This window comes from Antechinus flavipes, chromosome 2, assembly GCF_016432865.1.
Source record: "Antechinus flavipes isolate AdamAnt ecotype Samford, QLD, Australia chromosome 2, AdamAnt_v2, whole genome shotgun sequence".
Taxonomy (NCBI): Eukaryota; Metazoa; Chordata; class Mammalia; order Dasyuromorphia; family Dasyuridae; genus Antechinus; species Antechinus flavipes.
Genome location: NC_067399.1, coordinates 281,169,217 through 281,191,843, shown reverse-complemented (window position 1 = coordinate 281,191,843; position 22,627 = coordinate 281,169,217). Strand labels below are relative to the sequence as shown.

The 22,627-nt window shown below is 33.9% G+C and overlaps 1 protein-coding gene across 1 annotated transcript in view; it reads left to right on the top strand.

Moving 5' to 3' along the window:
- AKAP6 (A-kinase anchoring protein 6) overlaps nucleotides 1-22,627 on the top strand; it is a 560,338-nt gene that overhangs the window by 398,324 nt on the left and 139,387 nt on the right. Inside the window, 1 exon segment of the mRNA XM_051977277.1 lies at nucleotides 14,360-14,480. Within this exon segment, the coding sequence (XP_051833237.1) occupies nucleotides 14,360-14,480 (121 nt within the window).

The window sequence follows — 22,627 nt, the reverse complement described above, 5'->3', positions numbered from 1 at the left end:
GAACAAATAGTTTAAAACTAGTGCTGTGCCGCAGTGTTTCTATTGGGCTTATATCCCAAAGAAATACTAAAGAAGGGAAAGGGACCTGTATGTGCCAAAATGTTTGTAGCAGCCCTATTTGTAGTGGCTAGAAACTGGAAATTGAATGGATGCCCATCAATTGGAGAATGGCTGGGTAAATTGTGGTATATGAATGTTATGGAATATTATTGTTCTGTAAGAAATGACCAGCAGGATGAATACAGAGAGGACTGGCGAGACTTACATGAACTGATGCTAAGTGAAATGAGCAGAACCAGGAGATCATTATACACTTCGACAACGATATTGTATGAGGACATATTTTGATGGAAGTGGATTTCTTTGACAAAGAGACCTAACTGAGTTTCAATTGATAAATGACGGACAAAAGCAGCTACACACAAAGAAAGAACACTAGGAAACGAATGTGAACTATCTGCATTTTTGTTTTTCTTCCCGGGTTATTTATACCTTCTGAATCCAATTCTCCCCATGCAACAAGAAAACTGTTCGGTTCTGCAAACATATATTGTATCTAGGATATACTGCAACATATCCAACATATAAAGGATTGCTTGCCATCTAGGGGAGGGGGTGGAGGGAGGGAGGGGAAAAAATCGGAACAGAAACGAGTGCAAGGGATAATGTTGTAAAAAAAATTACCCTGGCATGGATTCTGTCAATATAAAGTAATTATTAAATAAAAATTTAAATAAATTAAATTAAATTAAATTAAAAAAAAAAGAAAAAAGAAAATGGAAAGGAAACAAACAAAAAAAAAAAAAAACTAGTGCTGTGCCATAGGAAAGGATTGTAGAAAGCTCCTGGGCCTGTATGAGAGTTCAGTGGAGACTTCAGCAGTAATTCCCAAGGCTTCATGTGGCTCATTTCTCTCTCCTTTGTACTGAAAGTCTTACAGCCTTCTCACTCTAGAGACCCCCCTCTAATATAGGGTAATTTGAATGCTGTTTTCTAATCCTAGGGTTGATTGGTTTTGACATGGGTAGAAGTTATGATTTACCTAAAATTAGACACAGTGAATGTATGTGTGCATGTGTGTGTGTGTGTGACAGAGACAGAGACAGACAGAGAGAAGGGAGAGATGGAAGGAAGAGAGACAGAGACAAAGAAAGAGACAGAGATTGAGAAAGATAGAAAGAGACAGAGCCAGACAGAAGAAAGGGAGACAGCCACAGAAAGAGAGGGAGAGACAGAGAGAAGGGAGAGACAAGGAAGGAGAGAGATAGAGACAGAGAAAGACAGAAAGAGCCAGAGCCAGACAGAAGGGAGAAACAGAAAAAAGAGAGAGACAGAGACAGAGACAGCATTTTCATTGGAAATCCTCTCTGAGACAATTGCCTCTACCTACAGACCAACTCTTCCTGGATCAATAGTGTCAAATCCATATAGAAAGGTGGACCATTCAAATATATAAAAGAATCTTTGTGGCTAGCATATTGACTTAGAAAACTACACATTAATATGATCCATGTTTTATTAAAATTTTAATTATTTTGTTAAAAACTTTCAAATTGCATTTTAATATGATTCCCTTAATGCTCATCAGTATTGTGGGTCACATACAGCCTTCAAGCCACTTGGGATGTTTAACATTTCTGGCTTAGAGAACTGAAAGTTCAAATGGCTTGTCTAGAGTCTCATAGCCAGTATGTGTTAGAGGTAGACTTTTAATGTAGGTTTTTTTTTTAATTATAGCTTTTTATTTACAAGATATATGCATGGGTAATTTTTCAGCATTGACAATTGCAAGACCTTTTGTTCCAACTTTTCCCCTCCTTCCCCCCACCCTTTCTCCCAGATAGCAGGTTGACCAATACAATGTAGGTTTTTTTTCAAGTCCTAGGCTAGCTTTTTACTCATTCTTCCATACTACTTACATGACTCTTTGTGTGTCTATGTGAGTGTCCATGCTTGTATACATGTATTTTCTAATATTCATATACATGCATATACACATACAAACGTGTGTGTATATATTTCCAACATATAGTTTAGACAAAGTTTTTAACTGTGGGTCACAACCCATATGGGGTTGTATAATTGAATGTGGGGGTCGGAAAAAAATTGGCAGAATAAAAGTATCAAATATTCTGCCAAGAACTAATTCTTAATTAAAAATAAATAAACACATCTATCTCATTAGTATTCAACTTCCATCTTTAATAATGGTAAATTTTTATGTATCCCAAAATTGTTTAAAAATATATTTCTTTATAATTTATTATCAATAAATGTTTGAATTGTATACCTATTTTATACACCTATATGCCTACAGTCTTATAAAAATTTCTAGGGCAAAATGGGATCAAAATAGAAAAAGTTTAATGATATAGGTAGATATACATAGGCAAAGAAATATAAATCTGCATCTGTACTTGTGATATAGGTGGATATATTTTGTATTTTTAATCAAAACATTTTAATGAATAAAAATCAGTTTTTCTCTTTCACCCCCTTACTCATCGAAATAGAAAAGGCAACTCGTGTGTGTGTGTGTGTGTGTGTGTGTGTATGTGTACAAAAAATAAAGGGAAAAAAATTCCAACTTCTTCATTGTTCTGAAGCTGTTGCTGAGTCTATCACCTCTCCGTCAGAAGATAGGTAGCATGCTTTATCATCTGTCCTTTAAAATCATAGTTGGTAATTGTATATTCAGAGTTCTTAAGGTTTTCAAAATTGTTAGTTTTTACACAGGTGTTTGTTGTTGCAATTATATAAATTGTCTGCCTTGTTTTGTTCATTTCATTCTGTACCAATTCATGAAGTCTTTTCATTTTTTGACCAAAAGTTTCACCCCCAAACTCTCTTTCCTCAGGATTGCCCAGTGTCACACAAAACCAACATTAGTAAGAGACAGGACTTGAACTCATATATTCCTGACACTCAGGTCTGGTATCTATCCACCATGCTTAAATCCTAATATTTATAGAGAAATCTCATATACTGAAGTCTGTACTCAATTGTTTTTAACCAAAGAAAAGATTTTGTTCAAGCAGGAAAGAAGTATACATTTTTCTTTAGAAAAAGAAATGCCTCTGAATTAAAAATCTCTGTGAATGTATTATATAGGATGCCCCATGTGTATTCGTATTCCCAATAGCCCCCAAAGAGAGATGTTATTGACATGTAAAAGAGAAATAAACTATGTAAAATATTGCTTGATTAAAGATCAAAATTGTTTCTCTCAATTAATTGAGCAATAAAATATGCTGAATGACTTTAACCACCTGAGAAGTACTATAATCACCCTGAATTTCACTGCCTCGGGGTAATCTAATGTTGATTCTCTTGAATAACAGAGAACAAAGTACTCATGTTATAATCTAAACACATGTGTACATGTACATGTACATATATATGTACGTGATCGCTTTAGACAGTGCTGCTGTGAGTGAACTGTACTTCTAGAAAATTCTCTTTTGTTCAAATTAATAGGGAAATGATATCATAAAGAAAGTCCTCAAATAATTTTGAGAAATACATTTTAATCATCCATTTTAAATTTTCTCTCCCTTCCTATTCTTCTTCTCTAATTTAAAAAAAAAATCTGTTTCATTAGTATCTTTTTCTATTATTTCCAAGATCCTTTCTTCTCCCTCTCCCAGAGATACATCCTATAGGGGAAATAATATTTTTCAAAAAACAAGAGAAAAAAATGAGAGAAAGGGGGAGAGAGAGAGAGAGAGGAAAAAATCAGCATGATCGACCAATACATTGAAAAATCTGAAAATAGCTGAATTATACAACATTCATAAAAGTCATGACTCTACAAAGGAGTCGTATTGCTATGCTTGTTTTTCTCAGTTTTACAAAAGTACTTTTGAGTGGTAGTTTTTAGCTCTACTGTTTTGGTTTCATTTCACTTTTCATAAGTTCACATGGATCTTTCCATGATTCTCTGTATTCATCACATTCATCCTTCTTATAGCACAATAATATCCCATTATATTCATGGACCATAATTTGTTAGTCCAATTGATGAGTTTTGTTTCTTTTGATAAGTTTTTTTTTTTTTTTACGCCATCATCCAGTTGATGATGTTTCCAATTCTTCCAGAAAAAGAACTTCAATACCATATTATTCAATTTATATCTAAAAACAAAACTCCCAAATGCCTATTTATTGCCTTCATGATAAGTATTCTATATGATTTTAACTGAAAATACTGAATGTACTAGTACTCATCATCCCCTGAGATTAATCACCCTACCCTATTTTTTTTTTTTTTTTTTTTTTTGGTATTCAGCCATTTTTTTAGTGCTATTGGACTTTTCATGACTCCATTTTGAAGAAGTCTTAGGACACAGGAGAAGGGTTTTACCTCCCTAGCAGTGAATGCTATCCCTCCTTCACACAGTATATGAACAAGTCAGCTTTCATGGCTGCAATGTCATGATGTTGATGACGGTGCTTGATGTTGATTATGTGCCATTCATATCCTTTTCTTGTGACATTAAATTTTTGAATCTGACCATGAGATTTTGCATTCATCTCTATTCAGTTTCATTACTAATTTTTCAACCTTATCATCAAATATGTATTCAAATAATATAAACTTGTAGTGGCTTCTACTACTGTTATACAACAAACCTAAAACACTTTCAGGATAAAATAGAAAATGGCTTTTCATATCAATCCTCACAAGTGATTAAGTCAGTTCTTCATTAGCTATTTAATCTAGCATAGGTCTTGATTATGTACTGTCAGGACCAAATGAAGGCAGCAACATCTAGGGGAAAAAAATTGTTGTACATTCCAGAGGAAGACTAACTACAGGCTGAATAGGTAAATGAACCAAAATCTGGATCAATAAAAGTCCCATTTCTTTCTTCTATTTTGCCTCTAATCTGTGGTACTTCTCTCTATTATATATTCTCAATACCCACCCAACCCAATGAAACATATAGTTCCTATAATATTTTGAATTCTGTATTAGTCTATAGTTTCATGCTGCAATAATGCGACATCGGCAAACATTTGCTATGACTCCAAGTCTTGCCAGATGATTATTTAGCTGTTATGACAGTCTGATGTTTATCTCATATGCTTCTAGTAAAGTTTGTATACTTGTATGGAGACAAGTTACTCAGGGAGAAATTTGCCTTAGACCAGTGAGATGATCATTGATGTGCTATGTATTGAAATACTGAAATAAGGCTCCCCACCTCAAGAAGACCTGAGCTTATAATATTCTTTAAATTCTACCCTTAAATGCTCATTTCTTTGGTTTTTATGTCACTGTCCTCTGTCTAAATGCCACTATTCCTGGAAAGTAAAAAAAATTAGTGGAGGAATAAAGTTTCAGACCTGTGATTTTATCAGTGGAAAAACACCTAGGGTAGAAATTCCCTCCAAAGATCTCTCCTATGAGACAGGCTGGTTTTCTCATGAGAAAATTGCTCATGAATTTTCATTCAAAATAAGTCTAAGAGAAGGGGTTCTTAATCCAGGGTGTATAAATTTCAGGGGATCCATGAACTTGGACGGAAAAATTGCATCTTTAGTTTTACTAATCTCTAACTGAAATTTTGTTTCCTTCAATTATACATATTTTAAAAAGCATTGTTCTAAGAAAAGTCTCATAGGCTTTATAAAAAGCCTTTATAAAGCCTTTATAAAGGCTTCCAAAAGAGTTCTATGACAGAAAAAAAAGGTTAAAAAACCTCCGTCTTAGAGGACTACCTGAGGCAATAAAAAGTTAGATTGTTTGTGCATGATGACACATGGTATGTCTTAGAGAAAGGAATTGAACTCGAGTCTTTCTGATTCTCAGGTATACCATCATACCCCTTTGGGAGGGATGATAAAGAATTGTTGGTCAGGAAGACTTTATATTTTAAGTTTTGATAACAGATAAATGAGTAAGATCAGAGCTCAGGGGTTGGTGAATGAACACTTTAGAAATACTTAAGGTTTTCCAGTTTTTTTTTTCTTGCTTTAGCATCTATAGTCATACAAAAGAATGTTTCTATTGTAGTGCTACTCAGTTATTTTCTTATTTTTTAAGTTTTATTGATTTTTAAAATATTTGTGTCATTTCCCAGTGATAATCTTCCCCCCTGCTTCCCTGTAATAGAGAAGCATAATTAGGCAAAGTAGAACAACACTTTGATGTTGACTGACAATAAATGCTTCATTCTACATTGATAATCCTCCATTTCTCTTCTATGTGGGGGAAAGTGTGCTTCATTGTTAGTCTTCTGAAGTCAAGACTAATGATGGCATTGATAAGAGTTCTGATATCTTCCAGTGTTTCCCTTTACTTAATTATAAATTGATTTCCTAATTCTCCTTATTTTGGGTTGTGTCAGCTCATAGTACACTTCTGAAGTTTCTCTGAAGTTTTTCAAGTTCATCATTTCTTAGAGCACTGCAATATTTTAATGCATACATATATTACATTTTGTTCAAGTCATTCTACAATTAATGGACACATGATTTGCTCCCTGATCTTTATTCATACACACACAGACACAGACACACACACACACACAGAGACACACACACACACACAAATATCCTATGTGTTTACAAAGCATATATAAAGGAACTTTTCCTCGTTGATCTCCTTAGAATTATAGCCTGAAGTGGTTTCCCAGCCATTTATATTCCAACAAATGTATTCAGGCTGATATACAATCTTCCAAATTTTCACTGCAAAAGAAGAAACTTGGATCAGCATATATTCTGAACAGTTTAGACATGAATTTGACATCTCTGACAACCAAACAGAAGGCTCTAAATATGTCCAGAGCTTTACAGTGATATTTTATTATTTTATCATTAATTTTGTAGGTCAGAAATTTTACTTTCTGTCTTCCAATAACATGTTATTGTGAAAAGACCATCCAGCAGATGGTGACCCAGCAACAAGCAAATTTGTTAAGCTTCATTTTGTTTTTCTGAGATAATAACATGGTTGTAAGGCTTTTAATTACTACATGAATTCAATCATAAAAGTAATAACACCAAAGGACAGAAAATGGCTGATGGAAACCACTCCCTTTCTTTTTATTTATTAATGGCAGAGACAGTCTGGTTTTCTCATGAGAAAGTTGCTCATGAATTTTCATTCAAAATAATAAATTAGTGTCCATACTTTAATATGTTTAGAGTGGAAAGGGATTCTCCTTGCAACTTCGCATATCATATTCCATGTCTGTGAAGTGAAATTTGACTCTTTAATGATGTTATAGGGCTAGATGCTGCTGCTCTGTATCCCTTTTATTCTTAGAAGGCCAAAGAGAAAAGAAAAGGATAGTGCAAGAATTGCATTTTCTTCTTAATTTCTTCTTCTTCTTCTTCTTCTTCTTCTTCTTCTTCTTCTTCTTCTTCTTCTTCTTCTTCTTCTTCTTCTTCTTCTTCTTCTTCTTCTTCTTCTTCTTCTTCTTCTTCTTCTTTTTTTAGCAGCATTTAACTAACTTTCCTTTAGTTTTCCTTTTGGAAAAATGGAAACATACATCTTTGAACAAATAAATGTGGATAATAAGCACTTAATGAATATTTTTGGAAAGAATAAATATGCTGGAGAAACTATGAAAATGGGATCATTAAAAAAATACCTGCATATAAGAACTGATATCTCAGGAACTGTTCTTGTTTTTCTGGATGTGGGCATATGAATAAATGATATGCTAAGCATACTAAAATTGGATTCTACATGCAAAAATAATCTTCAACCGTGGATCAGAAAATGCTGGGTTTTTTTTAATCCAAGTGCTCTTCTTCTTTGATCAGTAATTGCCCTATTTTGCTGATTTGTTCATTTGGTTGTCAGTTTCAATCAAAATTCCTTAGTAGACAAACTGAAACTTCATATATTCAAAGATGTCTCTCATTGACTTTACATAACTAAAACTTTATCATTGGAGCAAAGTTCAAGTTGTAATGTTGAGTTAATGGTGCTCATTTTAAATACCAAAAACTACATGAACCTATGGAGTAAAAAAACATAACTCCTTTTGGAATTTAGATTATGGCTTGTGGCTTAAATTTTATATGAAAACTAGATCATACCTTAGCATCCAGACTAGAAATAAATTATACTAGTCAAGTCTATGAATATCTAATGAATAACCAAATTAGAGAATATATACACATACCTATATATGCATACAAGTGTGTGCATGCATATATACATGTATACACTGATTCATGTATATTTATATGTACATGGATATGTTGTTAAGTCTATAAAAATCAGATATACAAAGTAATCAATACCTGAAATAAGGCATTTATTCAGGATCAAAGAATTGTGATCTGGAACAGCTTCAATTAAAGATATATTTTTCTTTACATGTGAGTTTTTATTTATTTTCAGACTTTACAATGCATATATAAATATGTGCATTTGTAAATATGTATATATAAAATGTATGTATATGTGTATATATATATACTATATACATCTATATATGTGTATATACATTCATACGTGCATGCATATGTATGTATGTGTGTTTATATGCACACAAATAAACACTTTGGAAAGGATCACAGAATGGTGGACATATTGGGAAAACAATGCCATTCTTCCAATTCTGTTTGCTATGGTTTTGCTCCATTGAGTCATGTATGTTTACTGCCTCCAATTCTTTTCTTTTGATCATCCTCTACTCACTTCTGATCCCCTGCACTCTTTTTTTTTTTCAACACTCTCTTAACTGCAACTTTGCTATCCAAGGTGTTAAATAATCACCTGGTTACTCAAATGGCCTTTTCTTAATCCTCATCCTTCCTGAGCTCTACAGAATATGATACTATATAGCAGCTCCTTTTCTTACACACTCTCTCTTTCCTTGTTTTTTTTGGACCACTGCTCTCTCCTCCTTCTGTTCCTATTTCTCTGATCACTCCTTTTTTGCTGAGTCGCCATCTAGTGTGTACCACCTTAGCCTGCCACATTTCAGGGTTCTTTCCTGGACTTTTCTTATTTATCTATTTGCCTAGTGATATCATGAGCTCCTATGAGTTCAATTATATTGTCTATACAGATTATTCCAAAATCCATATATCTAAGTCTCCTATCTTTCTGAATCAATAATGGCCTACTGGGTATCTCCAAATATCCAAAACAAAACTCATCTTCTCCCATTAAACACATTCCCTTTCCTAATTTTCCTTCCTACTGAGAATAGCATCTTTCTTCCAGTAATCCAGAATGGCCACCTTGGAGTGATAACGTAAGTCTATTATCCTCATTCCTTCCCCCACATCAAAATCACTGGCCAACTTTTATTCATTTTATTTCTCCAACATTTTTTACTAGTTCTTCCTTCACATCATCACCACCCTACTTCAGGCTTTAATTAGCTCTTAGCCAGACTCTTACAATAACTTCCTAAATGATGTCCATGATTCCAGTCTCCCTACTCCATTTCATCTTCCTGCCAAACTGCTATGCCTAAGGCACAGGTCTGTTCATGGAACTCTCTTGTTCAAGAAGCTTCAAGGACTCCTTCTTGCCTCTACCATAAACTATATGACTTCTTTCTTATTTAGACATGAAAGTCTAAAAAGAACTGGCATCTTTTTTAATAATAGCTTTTTCTTTTCTTTTCTTTTCTTTTTCTTTTTTTCTTTTCTTTCTTTCTTTTTTTCTTTTTCTTTTTTTTCTTTCTTTCTTTCTTTCTTTTTTTCTTTTTCTTTTTTTTTTTTTTTTTTTTGCTGTGGCAACTGGGGTTAAGTGACTTGCCCAGGATCACACAACCAGGAAGTGTTAAGTATCTGAGTCCAGATTTGAACTGAGGTCTTCTTGGCTTCAGGGCTGGTGCTCTATCCACTCCACCAACTAGCTGCTCCTTAGCTTTTTATTTTCAAAATACATGCAAAGATAGTTTTCAACATTTATCTTTGAAAAACCTTGTGTTCCAGATTTTCTCCCCCTCTTCCTCCCACTTCCCTCTCCTAGACTATAAGTAATCTAATATAGGTTAAACATGTACAAGTCTTCTAAACATATTTCCATATTGCTACACATGAAAAATCACATCAAAAAGGTAAATGAATGAAAAAAAGCAAGCATGCAACAACAAAAAAGGTGAAACTACTGTGTTGTGATCCACACTCAGTCCCCATAGTCCTCTCTCTGGATGCCATGGCTTTCTCCATCACAAGTCTATTGAAATTGGTCTGCACCATCTTATTGTTGAAAAAAGCCAAGTCTATTAGAGTTGATCATCACATAATATTGTTTTTGCTGTGTACAATAATTTCTTGGTTCTATTCACTTCACTTAGCATCAATTCATATATGTCTCTCCAGGTCTTTCTGAAATTATTCTGCTGCTTATTTCTCATTAAAAAAATACCATTACATTCATATACCATAACTTCTTCAGCCATTCCCCAACTGATGGGCAACCACTCACTTTCCTGTTCTTTGGCATTTTTGGGTAAACTTTGATATTGACTCTGCACAGATGAGGTAGTTATTTAGATAATTCAGAATTAGTTTCATTCCTTTATTCTTCTTGGTGTTCCACTTCTAACTCTTAGAGCTTCTTTCTCTACCATGTTCCTCTTAATGTTGCCTTATTCCCATCCTCTCATCCTCTCACTTTACATCTTTCTTTTTTATGTTATCTTTCTACATTATATTTCAAGCACTCCAAGGGCAGAAACTGACTTTAATTTGCCAGTATTTGCATTTTCAGCACTTATCCAGTACTATAGTCAACAATAAATAAATGTTTTTTAACTTACTGATCAAATCTTTGTGGAAGAAACTGGATTTTATTTTTGGTAGGAGGGTGAAACTTTTTCATGGCAGTTTATGATATAGTGGATAAAGTGCTAAAGCTGGAATAAGGAAGACCTGAGTTCAATCTGGTCTTAGACACTTACTAGCTCTTTGTTCCTAAGCCTAACTTCTATTTGGCTCAGTTTCCTCAACTATAAAATGGGGATTACAGCATCTTCCTCTCCCTTCTCTTTCTTTTTCTTCCCCCCCTCCCTTACACTCTCCTTTCTTCTTTTTGATATACATGTCCGTGGTCACTTTCATGTCTAAATCTCTGATTTACTAACTATAAGCAAATTCCTTTTCTCTCTCTTAGTTTAGGGATAAGCTTCCTTACTAACAGGAAGAATGATGGGACTTAACTAAAAGAGTAAAGAATAAGTATAATAAAAGTGTTCAATACCAATTTAAAATAGTTTGGATATAAGGGATTATGTTTATCATTAGTTTATTTGAAATTTGTCTTCATCAGAAGTTCCATTTCACATATCCTATTTAGCTGTGCATAGATTTCTTCCCCCATCTAAAATATAAGAATCAAAGTACATGACATGACCTGAAAATGGTGAACCAAAGAATATAGCCTCATTTCAATCCAGAGGATTACTTTGTAGCTGCAGAAAGTAGTCCAAAGTTCAGAAATTGCACATAGGAATCATTACCTATTCAGGTTGCACCATCAGGTATGTAAGAGGTACGTTGACTTCTGATGTTGCAGTGAGAAGACTGTTTCAATGCATCTCATGCCTAACTGATGCTCCTGCTCCCAGATCCTTTGAGAACCATCTTCTAATCATCTGTTGTTGATGCTTTTGCACACTTTTGGATGCTGGTCAAGGGAGAAGATTTGGAATCGTCATATAACATGAGTTAGAAGATCATTTTGTTGTCAAAAGAGGAAAATTTTGTTCTAAAAGTTACTAAAATTTGCTAGCTCCTTTATGATGTAATTGGAGGGCCTGATTATGGCAGAAGAGGCCTTTTCTTTTTATGTCTAAGCATATTGAAAAATAGCTTTCCTAAGCAGAGCTCACCAAACACATTTACAAGACACAACTTTGAAAAGCTAAAAGGAGCAAATTAAAGCATGATACATTGGAGAGGTGGGATACTTTTATCTTTTAATTTTTCTGCTGTTGGATGAATACAGAGAGGTTTGGAGAGACTTATATGAACTGATGCTTAGTGAAATGAGCAGAACCAGGAGATCATTATACACTTCGACAATGATATTGTATGAGGATGTATTCTGATGGAAGTGGATTTCTTTGACAAAGAGACCTAACTCAGTTTCAATTGATCAATGATGGACAGAAGCAACTACACTCAAAGAAAGAACACTGGGAAACAAATGTGAACTATTTGCATTTTTGTTTTTCTTCCCGGGTTATTTTTACCTTCTGAATCCAATTCTCCCTGTGCAACAAGAGAACTGTTCGGTTCTGCAAACATATACTGTATCTAGGATATACTGCAACATATCTAACATATATAGGACTGCTTGCCATCTAGGGGAGGGGGTAGAGGGAGGGAGGGGAAAAATCGGAACAGAAACGAGTGCAAGGGATAATGTTATAAAAAAAATTACCCTGGCATAGATTCTGTCAATATAAAGTTATGATTAAATAAAATAAAATATTAAAAAAAATTACACAAGGTGAAAAAAATTTTTTTTCTGCTGTCACTAACATCACCAGGTGATTTCTTGCTTTCCATATTGCTATTAGAAACTGTGCAAAATAACATCATCAGAAACTTTTCCATGCCCAAATTTAAAGAGAAATATCTCATTTGTAATCTTTAATCAAGACAAATTGAGTGTTTCTTCTAGTTTGTCTCTATATCTTCACGGTCTCAACATCTTTCTCTGTTGTTATATCTTTCTTTCCACCTCTGCTTGCTATCTGCCTCCCTTTTTCCTTTTTGACATCATACTTGCATAGAAAACATTATGCCTTCTTAACCATTTATACAATCTATAATTTCCACAGATGAATATCCCAGTCTTGAAACTTGCAAGGACAGAGGGCAATTCTAAGCAAGTACAAACTACTTTCATTGTGAGCAAGTAAAATATCATGAATCTATCCAGACTTAATAATGGACCCAAGATCACCACCACTTGTCCACATTATTTCAGTTGGCTTGTTTCTAGCCTTTGGGAATGAGATACTATTATTGATTCCTCCCTTTTGCAAACAAAGGTTCTTGGTTAAATCACTTCTACTAATGGTATTCCCCTACTCCCAAGTAAGGCCTATAATATCATGAAATTTAATATACAATTGATATTTTTATTGCTCCATTTTGATCCTGCTTCTCCCATCAGCAGACACGCCTTATAATATTTTTGTCAGATCTGGTAAGGTGATGTTTTTTAAATGGTGGAAGTCAATTCTCTAGGCAAGCAATCATTTAATGGGTATGGGGAGATGGAAAGAATACAGTAATAAGATAGTCACTTGATAGATCCACATTAATAGCTATGGTTTCTGCTTCATTGTTATTGATGAATTTTTTTCAGTTACAGTTTGACAAGACTCAAGGATTCCTTTTAAGAGATGATTTTTTTTTTTTTTTGACGAATTTGCAGTTTTTCAGTCTCTGCTTTCTTTCTTGAATCAGGGTGTTTTAGAAGAATCTCTGCTTTACTTATTCACCAGGCTTTCAATAGAGAATCACATTAATCCTTTTAAGCTCCTTATTCTAATGATTTATTTTGTTGAAAACTGTAGTGATCCTCCTTTGAATTTTAATGATTGCTGGCTATTCAAGGATTCATTGTTTTGACTTCCTGTCCTTACCTTTGTTTCTTACATGTCTATAGGGAACACCTGTCTAATACAGTATCTGGCCTTAGTTCTCACTGGCTTACCATATTCACTCAAGCCTATCTTAAAGTGTTAAGCTGAAATGCTAGTTACTCATCCATGAAAATAAATGTAGGATATATATTTGCAGAGATAGGCAGATAGACAGCAGAAGGGCAGATAAATGAATTGAGTCATTTTTTTCCAATGGAAATAATAATTTGGATATGATAGTATATTGTGATTATTGTAGAGAAGTTAGTTAAATATAATGTCCATAGTCCTGAGTTGGTAAGTGTTCCAAATCTATGACAAATCTAATAGGAACTGAAAGTTTGGGGTGTTGTTCTTGCTATGGGCATGAGAATTTCCATTAGCCACTCAATTTTCATTTTTCACTATGACAAGTATAGATAATGCTGGGGGCGTTTTCCAATTTGCTTTCCAGTGTTACTGGGTTGGTTCTTTTCTTCAGGTGCTCTGAGATCCCTGTAATAGCTTTGAAAAAAAAAAAAAAAACAAGATCTCAGGCAGGAATGAATGTTTTGAATAATGAGCTATTTTCAAAATATAGTTCCTTTGTCATCGGCTTCAGTTTCTGTTTTGTCCACTCTGTGTTACCACACACAGAATGCTTCCTCCCCCCTTCCCTTTTACAAATATCACCTAGGAACATCATGAGTTTCAAGAATACATTATTCCAATACACGATTTTAACAACTACACTGTATTTATGCATAATACATTTTCTTCCTTATCTACAGACTTTTGGACTTTGATTCAGAATATCAGGAGCTCTGGGATTGGCTGATTGACATGGAATCTATAGTGATGGACAGCCATGACCTGATGATGTCAGAGGAGCAGCAGCAGCATCTTTACAAGGTTAGAGCTACCATTTCTGCCTTTACCTTGCTATAGAAGATCTGATTAGCCTGACAAGTCTTTCTCTCTTAGGATATCGCTACGTTCATTGTATGTATCATGGTGTCTATTAGAATTCCCTTCCCTGTCCCCAACCTCATTTCCATCCCCTGTGTGCTGACAGGCTGTACCGACATCATAATTGCAAGAAAGTTCCCTTTATCACATTCTATTTGGTGTAATTCTATAGAAGGACGAAGATTTATCTTCAAGATGAATAGCAATAAATGAAACTGCGTTAATAAATAGGCTGAAACAAAATGAAGAATAAATGGGATGGTAACATTTAACCAAACATGTTTTGATTGGAGCACTCCAACGAATATTATCTACCTCTTAGATCTTTTCAGAAAAGAAAGAAATTTTTCTGGAGTTTGTTTTGGTGCTCCCAGCATGCACCCTTCCAATTTAATTTGTATTAGTCATACATGAAGCAGATGATATCATCTTAAATCAATACTCATGATTTAAGGAAACTGATTTTGAGCTCACATGTTTATTGCAGGGCATCAATCTAATAAACTAAATGTGGATGCATATACATATATACATATATATACTTTTCTCTGTTTTTTATTTTACACTTAGCCTAGTACATTTTATCAGTCCTTCTACTTAAAAAGGAGTTTTAGAAGTTTTCACAAAACAGTCATGTGATTTTGACTGAAGAACATGTTGTAGACTTCCCAGCAACTGAAAAGCTGCAGGGGGAGGGAAGAGGGACTTTCCATAGAAATATCAGGCTGCAGTAAATCTTCCTCATTTAGGCAATTTTTATTGGAGTAATTCTGACAGTTGTCATCCTTGAATTGCTTTGAGCATATGGCATATTTCAAAGAGCAGATTGTGAATCATAAAAAATAAAATTAATAACTAACCACAGAATCAGCAACAGTATAATGACAAGAAACAACTACCCTCTAGACTTAAAAAAAATTCTTAGAGAATAACTCGTGTATTCAAGGTCAAATAAAAGTTGTTTTCTTTTTTGTTCTGCAATGCTGTTTTAAGTTACTTTTTCTAAAATGTAATACCCAAACTTCTCTCCCAACACATACTCCAAAACTAGAAGTATTTATAATTTTCATAGGTTTAGTTGACTTTAATTAGAGTCTCTTGGGAATCATTTTCTTAAGAGAATGTAGAAAGAGCCTCTGAGGCTCAATGAATGGAGAAACATGCCTCTAGAGAATTTTGTCTCTAATAAATGGATTTTACTGACTATTAATCTTGTCTTTTTTGTATATTTGTCAACATGAAGAGCAAAGCTATCAAATCTATCTTCTAATATGATGCCATGAGATTGACAGTATCATCTTAAAATATTGAAGGCCAAATCACTTAGTTGTACTCTAGGTCAAATTCAAGAATTGAATGTGGAAAAAAAAGTCAGTTTCAATTTCTAATAAGATTATATATTTTTTCTAACTTCTACAATTTTTATAAGTTATAAGGATATAAACATTAAAAATAACCCCAATTAAGAGGAAAAAATAAAAATTATAAGAGGCCATTCAGCCATATGGTCTCAGTCAGAACTTGACAGGCCATCGTACCCTGGATGCCACTTACATTACTCATCTTCTTCTATTTCTTATCATGCACACAATCTACCACACTCTCAGGAAAGTTGTGCTTTTTTTGTTAAAAAAAAAAAAAAACTGGAATCCAGATAATCAAATGCTTACATCTTGTAAAAAAAATCTGTTCCCCCCCCTTTTTTTTTTTTTCCAATGACTTCTCTTGACATGGTTTGCCTGAGATTGCACTGTCTACTTTCCCAATTCTTTTTCTTGATGTCCTTAATACTGAAAAAGTATATTGTGAAATACAGACTTTTATACTCCAAAGCCTTTTTCCAAATTTCTTTTTCTAGAGGTATCAATGTATTAAGACAAATTAATTCAGAATTAGAGAATTTAGGTTTGAATCTCAATTGTCATTTATTGATTACCTATGTGACCTTGTACAAATCATTTAGCTTCTTAGAACTTTTAGTTCCTTTATTTGTAAAATGATAGGATTAAGTTGGATGATCAGAGTTGGCTCTTATATAGAATGTTGTTTTGTAAAGGCCTTTACATATATTATATCATATGATCCTTGTAGAAACTTTGTGAGATAAGTATTATGGATAATGTTACCTACATCAAAATATTTTTATTATGATCATCAACATCAACAAATGTGGATATTTTCATATACAAAAAAGAACAGAAATAAACAATTGTATTTGAAGTCTCAAATCTTGATTATATAGTCTTTGGGTTTTTGAAAATTTAATTTAACACAAATTAAATTTAGTACAAATACTTTCTGATTGTTCCATTTGGAGCTGCTCTGTTCTCCTGAATATTTTAAAAATATGAACATTCCTTTTTTTTCCTTTTTCTTCCTTTCTTCTCTCTTTTCTGCCTTCCTTTTCTTCCCTTTTCCCTCTCTCCCTCTCTCTTTTCTTTCTTTAAAGAAAATAAATTCATATATTTACTAGGTCTGAAAATTTATGTCTCATTCTGTACATCTTGTCTATCACCTGTTTATTAAGAGCTGTGAAGCAAGTTTCATCATCAATTTTCTTGAGTCATAATTAGTCAGAGTTGATCAGAGTTCTTAAGTCTTTCATATGGAATGAGGCTGTTTTCCTTTTCCTTGAAAGGAGGCCAGAATAGTTGTTCCTAGTGTTTTCTTCTCCCATTCTTGTCTAAGGGAGTATTTGGTTCCTTCTGGGGAGAGAAGCTGGAGAGAGAGACCAAAGCTCTCCTCAGACAAAGGGAATGCCAGGCTAGAATCATATCAAGCTGTTTCATTGTTAGTCTTGAGAATATGATTTTAAGGTTCCACCTAAATTTCAAAACACATTCTTAATGGGGAAAGGAAAACTATGTTTTATATCCAATACTCTAATTCCTTCTCAACAAATGCTAGCTTCACATTGAACATATATAGCAATTTGCAAAGAAATCCAATTATTCATTTGATAGCAAAATAAAAATCTGAGGAAATGTACATAAGAGCACAAATACCAGACAATACAGAGTGAAGAAAACCTCCCACCAGAAGCAAGGTAACTCAACTCAACCAAGATCCCCCAAATTTCACCCAAAGAGAAAATTCCCCCACACCACTAGTGTAGCAAGCAGGGGATCACAACATGATAGAGATTATTAGTTCCTCTTATACTAGCTTTTCCCCATATTCTTTCTCCCCTCATGGTCTTGAAGAGAAGTTGCTATTTTATGCATCTTCTCTCACAAAACTGAAGGCTTCTAGAATAACCTCTAAAGAGATTGGAGAATAGAGACTGAAGAGACCTCTTCTCTCTTTGTCAGTTTTACTCTGCCTCTGTCACAGATAGTGGGTATTCATTGAGCTTTGGGGCTTGAGTGTAGTAATTGTACTAATATACATTTTGCCCAGTTTTGGTCATTTCACTCTTTATTAGTTTATGCAAATGTTCCCAATTTCTTTGAATATTTTTTCTCATGGAATAATAATATTTCATCATTTTCATAAACCATAATTTGTTCCTCTATTGCCCAATAGATCAGTTTTCCAGTTCTTTGTTATATTACCTGCTGTAATACATATTTTTAACAGAGGGGTCTTTTCCTTCTCTCTTTGAACTCTTATCCTTAATAATGTTATCATCAAGAAAAAGAGTTAAAAGTTTAGCAACTTTGGAGGGTATATTTCTAAATTGCTTCCTACAATGGTTGAACCAATTTGCAATTTCACCAACAATATACTAGTGTCCTGTCCTTTTATGTCCTTTCATTTTTTATTCTGCTAATCTTAAGGGTGGAAGATGGATTCTAAGAGTTGTATCAGGTTGTTTTTTTTTTAATTATTAGCCTTTGGAAGTATTTTTCATATGACTGTTGATTGCCTGAATTTCTTCTTTTTGAAAACTGCTAGATCATATCCATTACCCCTCTTTTAGTAGGGAGAAAATTGAGACTGAAGGAGATTAAAGGACTTGCCCATGTGTATACATTGAAAGTGTTAGAAGCAAAATTTGATATTTAACCTGTCACAAGTTGAAATCTAAGTGTGATCACGCTTGCTAACTGTGTGACCCTGGAAAAAGTAACTCAACCTTAATTAACTTGCAAAAAAGGAAAAAGAAAGGTGGGAAAAGCAGGGATATGGAAAGCAGGAAACTTTGTCAAGTGTCATCTTCTTTGCTTTTGCTTGAACTATTTAACTTCCCTCCCAGAGTTTGAACATTTTCTTTGTACTTATCCCATTCTATAATAAAAGGGAGCTCTGTCAATGTGTAACTTTGACACACATAAATTTATGTCACATATAATATAAATGTATTTGTTACAATAGAGATAAGGGTAGGGACTAAACATGATTTTATTGAGACAGAAGACTTGTAGATGAGGAAACTCTTTCTACCAAACCAGATGGCATTTTCTCTGAAACTTAAAACAATCTAGAATTATCTGGAGTAGAGGTGTCAAACATTTTCCCTTCAGACACAGTACTTGAGAACTAGATTAAAATGTAATTGGGAGATATTTTAAAACATATATAGAAATGCAAAAAAAGCCCACCCCATATGTGACAGTATGTTTTAAAAGTATTAGCGGTCCCCATTTCTACTTGAGTTTGTAGCACTATTCTAGAGTGACTTACCTTAATGTATAAAGTTTGCATATATGTAGGAGGTAGGACTAGAACTCATGTCTTCCTGTCTCTGAAACCAGTTTCTATCCACTACACCATACTGCCTCTCAACTATCCATTGAATTTATACACACAGATGCACATATGTGTATATATTGACGCAACATGTTTTAGTGGCTATAGAAATGGCCTGTGAGTCAAGAGAATGAGGGCTTAAGTATTGTAACTACCATGTACTGGCTGTGTGATCCCTGAATACCTTACTTAATTTTCCAATGCCCCAGGCAAATCTATAAAAGTAAAATTGCAAAGAAGGTACTCATGAATCATTTTTCACCTAGAGCTTATTACATTGATGAAATCACAGTTTCTGTCAATATTAGTGTGCATATCTTTATTATATCTACATATGCAGATTAACACATAGATATACTTATCCCTGTATTAGATATAGTGATACATAAAACTATTTTACGAGGTAGAAACTTTATGTGTAGTGGGAGTTTCAGAAGCATCTGCTGAAATTAATTGAATTTCTACCTAGGCTACAAACATTGATTCTTTTTTCAAATTCTATCTAGCAACATTTATAATTACTAATATTTTACTTCTCACTTTTTTTCTCTGAGTCTGCAATTCTCAAAACAAAGTTTTACACAATAGAAGACCTGGTGGATGACCATTCTCATCTATAGCATTCTGGGAGAAGAGGGACCATATCTTATATAATTTGACTTTTCCTGCACATTGTGGCCTTGGAACGTATTTCGCACATTTGGAGGCATTAAGAAATATCTGGCACATGAATGAATGACAATTCCTTGCATATTTTTATAGAACTTTATAGTGTTTTGGGAGTGCCTTAATCTAATTTGATCTTCAAAATAACCCTACAAAGAGGATAAGGCAAGAATTTTGATGTTCATATTATAAGCGAGGAAAAAGCCTCAAGAAGTGAGTGACAGAGTAGGGACTCAAAACCAAGGTTTCTGATTGCAATTCCAATGCTGTTGATACTTTAACATAATAAAATAGACACACCCCTTTATCAAGAATGTAAGGAGTGGAAGGAATATCTTAACTAGAAATATCTATTGAGTGATGATAAATTTCTAGATGTGAGCTTCTGTCATTGCACTACATAGGCTTTGACCTTCCTAATCTCCTCTCTTGAAAGATGTTTCTTGATGATTCCTGAACCAAACATCTTCTTGGTGATTATCTATTATAGATTGTGAGCTTTAGATTGTGCATCAATACCTGGATCCAAATCTGGACTCTTCCATGTATGAATTATTAGATCTTCGGCAAAGTATTTAACCTTGATGAGCCCCATTCTTCTCACCTATAAGACAAAGATATTAATTCTTGAATTATTATTTCATAGGTTCCTTGAGAGAACATGATTTTGTAAACCTTGAATGTACTATTTAAAATTGAATTCAACTCAATGAGCATTTACATCAAAATTCCAGAATTACCATCTCGTTTCGCCTATCTAATTCCTCTGCATCAGTTCTTCTCGTACTTCATGTATATGATACTTAGTTTTTAACTTTTTCTATATGATTTTTTCTTTTTAGAATCACACCATACACACCTCTACTCCAATTTTTATTTTGAACCCAATTACTAATGATAACCCAGACAAAGTTTATATTTCCATGTATAAAAAAATAGTTTGTCCTTATCGAGCTCATTATAATTAGTATTTGATTTTTACCTTATATTTCTCATGGACCTTGTATGTCAAATTTTCTATCAAGTTCAGGTTTTTTGCAAGAAAATTCTGAAATCTGGCAATTCATTGAATATCCATTCTTTTTTGTTCAGTATTATACTTAACTTTACTGGGTATGATATTTTTGGCCATATCCCCAGTTATTTTGCTTTTCAATACATAGTGTTCCAAGACCTATGGTTTTTTAATGTAGCTGCTGCCAAGTGTGATTCTAATTGTGACTCTACTGTATTTGAATTTTCTTTCTTGATGCTTATATTTTCTCCTTGACCTGTGGGTTTTGAAATTTGGCTATTCCTTTAGGTTTTCCTCCTAGGATCTTTTTCAAGTGGGGATCAATGGATCTATTTCTACTTCTCCCCCCCCCCCCCCCGTTCTAACACTTTGGGACAATTTTTTAAAATTATTTTTCATATTGCATCAAAATCATTTTATTTGATTATAGCTTTCAGATAGTTTGATTATTCTGTTTTCTTGAAAAAGAAAAAGAAGAAAAGAAAAAATATTTTGTCTTGTTTGTGGAAGAAATCTGGAAAAGTTGGGAGTTTTCTAATCTGCCATCTTCCCAGAATCTTCTGATTAATTAACATTTAAACAGTTTCCATTAGATTTTTTTTTTTTTTGCTTAAAAAATCCCTAAAAGCAATCTTGTTCATATTATGAATCTTCTGCCTTATAACTGGGGTATCGTCTTCATAGTGGGGCAAAATTCTGTATTGCAAACCGCTGTCCTTTCTTTACTCCCTTCTCAAGCCTGCCCAAACACTGAATATAGACCAACCTATTGTTGCCATTTTATAATAAATGTTGACAATATTGTCAACTCACAAAAGCACATACAGAGCTTTCTTGTTTCATTTTTAACCCCTCTCCCTATTGAGCAACACTTCCAAAGAGGATTTACCATTTTTTTCCATGCACTCCTCCCCCTATACCCACCTCAATACATATACACGCTCACATACTTCTACCCCTTTCTTCCCCAGGACAATTTAATTTGTCAAAAGTAACTGCTGTGATTTTCAAAGTTCAGCTCCTATTTGGACTAGAGTTACAAAGCCAGAATTTGTAATCACAGGGAGCTGTCACTCTGCAGGTCTGCGTGCACATTAACTATTAATGGAGAAATATTTAAAACTCACTTACAAAGAAAAAACTCCAATTTTTCATTTCTCTGCAGATCAGAGGTAGCATTATTCTTGGGTTCAAGGAAGCTCAAAACTCCTCCATCCATCCCTTAAATTTTTAAAGATCAATTGACTTGAAATAACTTTGGCCAACCTAATTCTTGCCTAGCTTTTTCTTGCTGGTGCTGCTTTTCTCATGGTTTCTCTGTCATGTCCCTATCAGCCCATGCCTACAAAGCCAGATTTTAACACTAACTTTTCTTCGCCAAGTAAGGTACACAGGAGACAGTGTTTCTTTGTAAATACAGCTACTGTCCAAGCTATGCTTGAAGACCATGAAAGACCAGAGTATAAGGGATTCCTTAACTCCACAGCTACCCGTTAAACAATAGAGTGTATTGTCATGGTATTACCAAGCTGAGTAAACCATTGCATTTACATAAATAGCTCTGTGATCACTAAATTTTCAGGGCTATATCTTTTTCTCACTGGTATAATGAGGATCTGGATTAGACCTTCTCAAGAAGGTCTTATGGAGAGTTACTGTTGAGCATTATTTTTTGGTGTCAATGGTCACTATTGTCATTAAGTCATTATGACTTTGA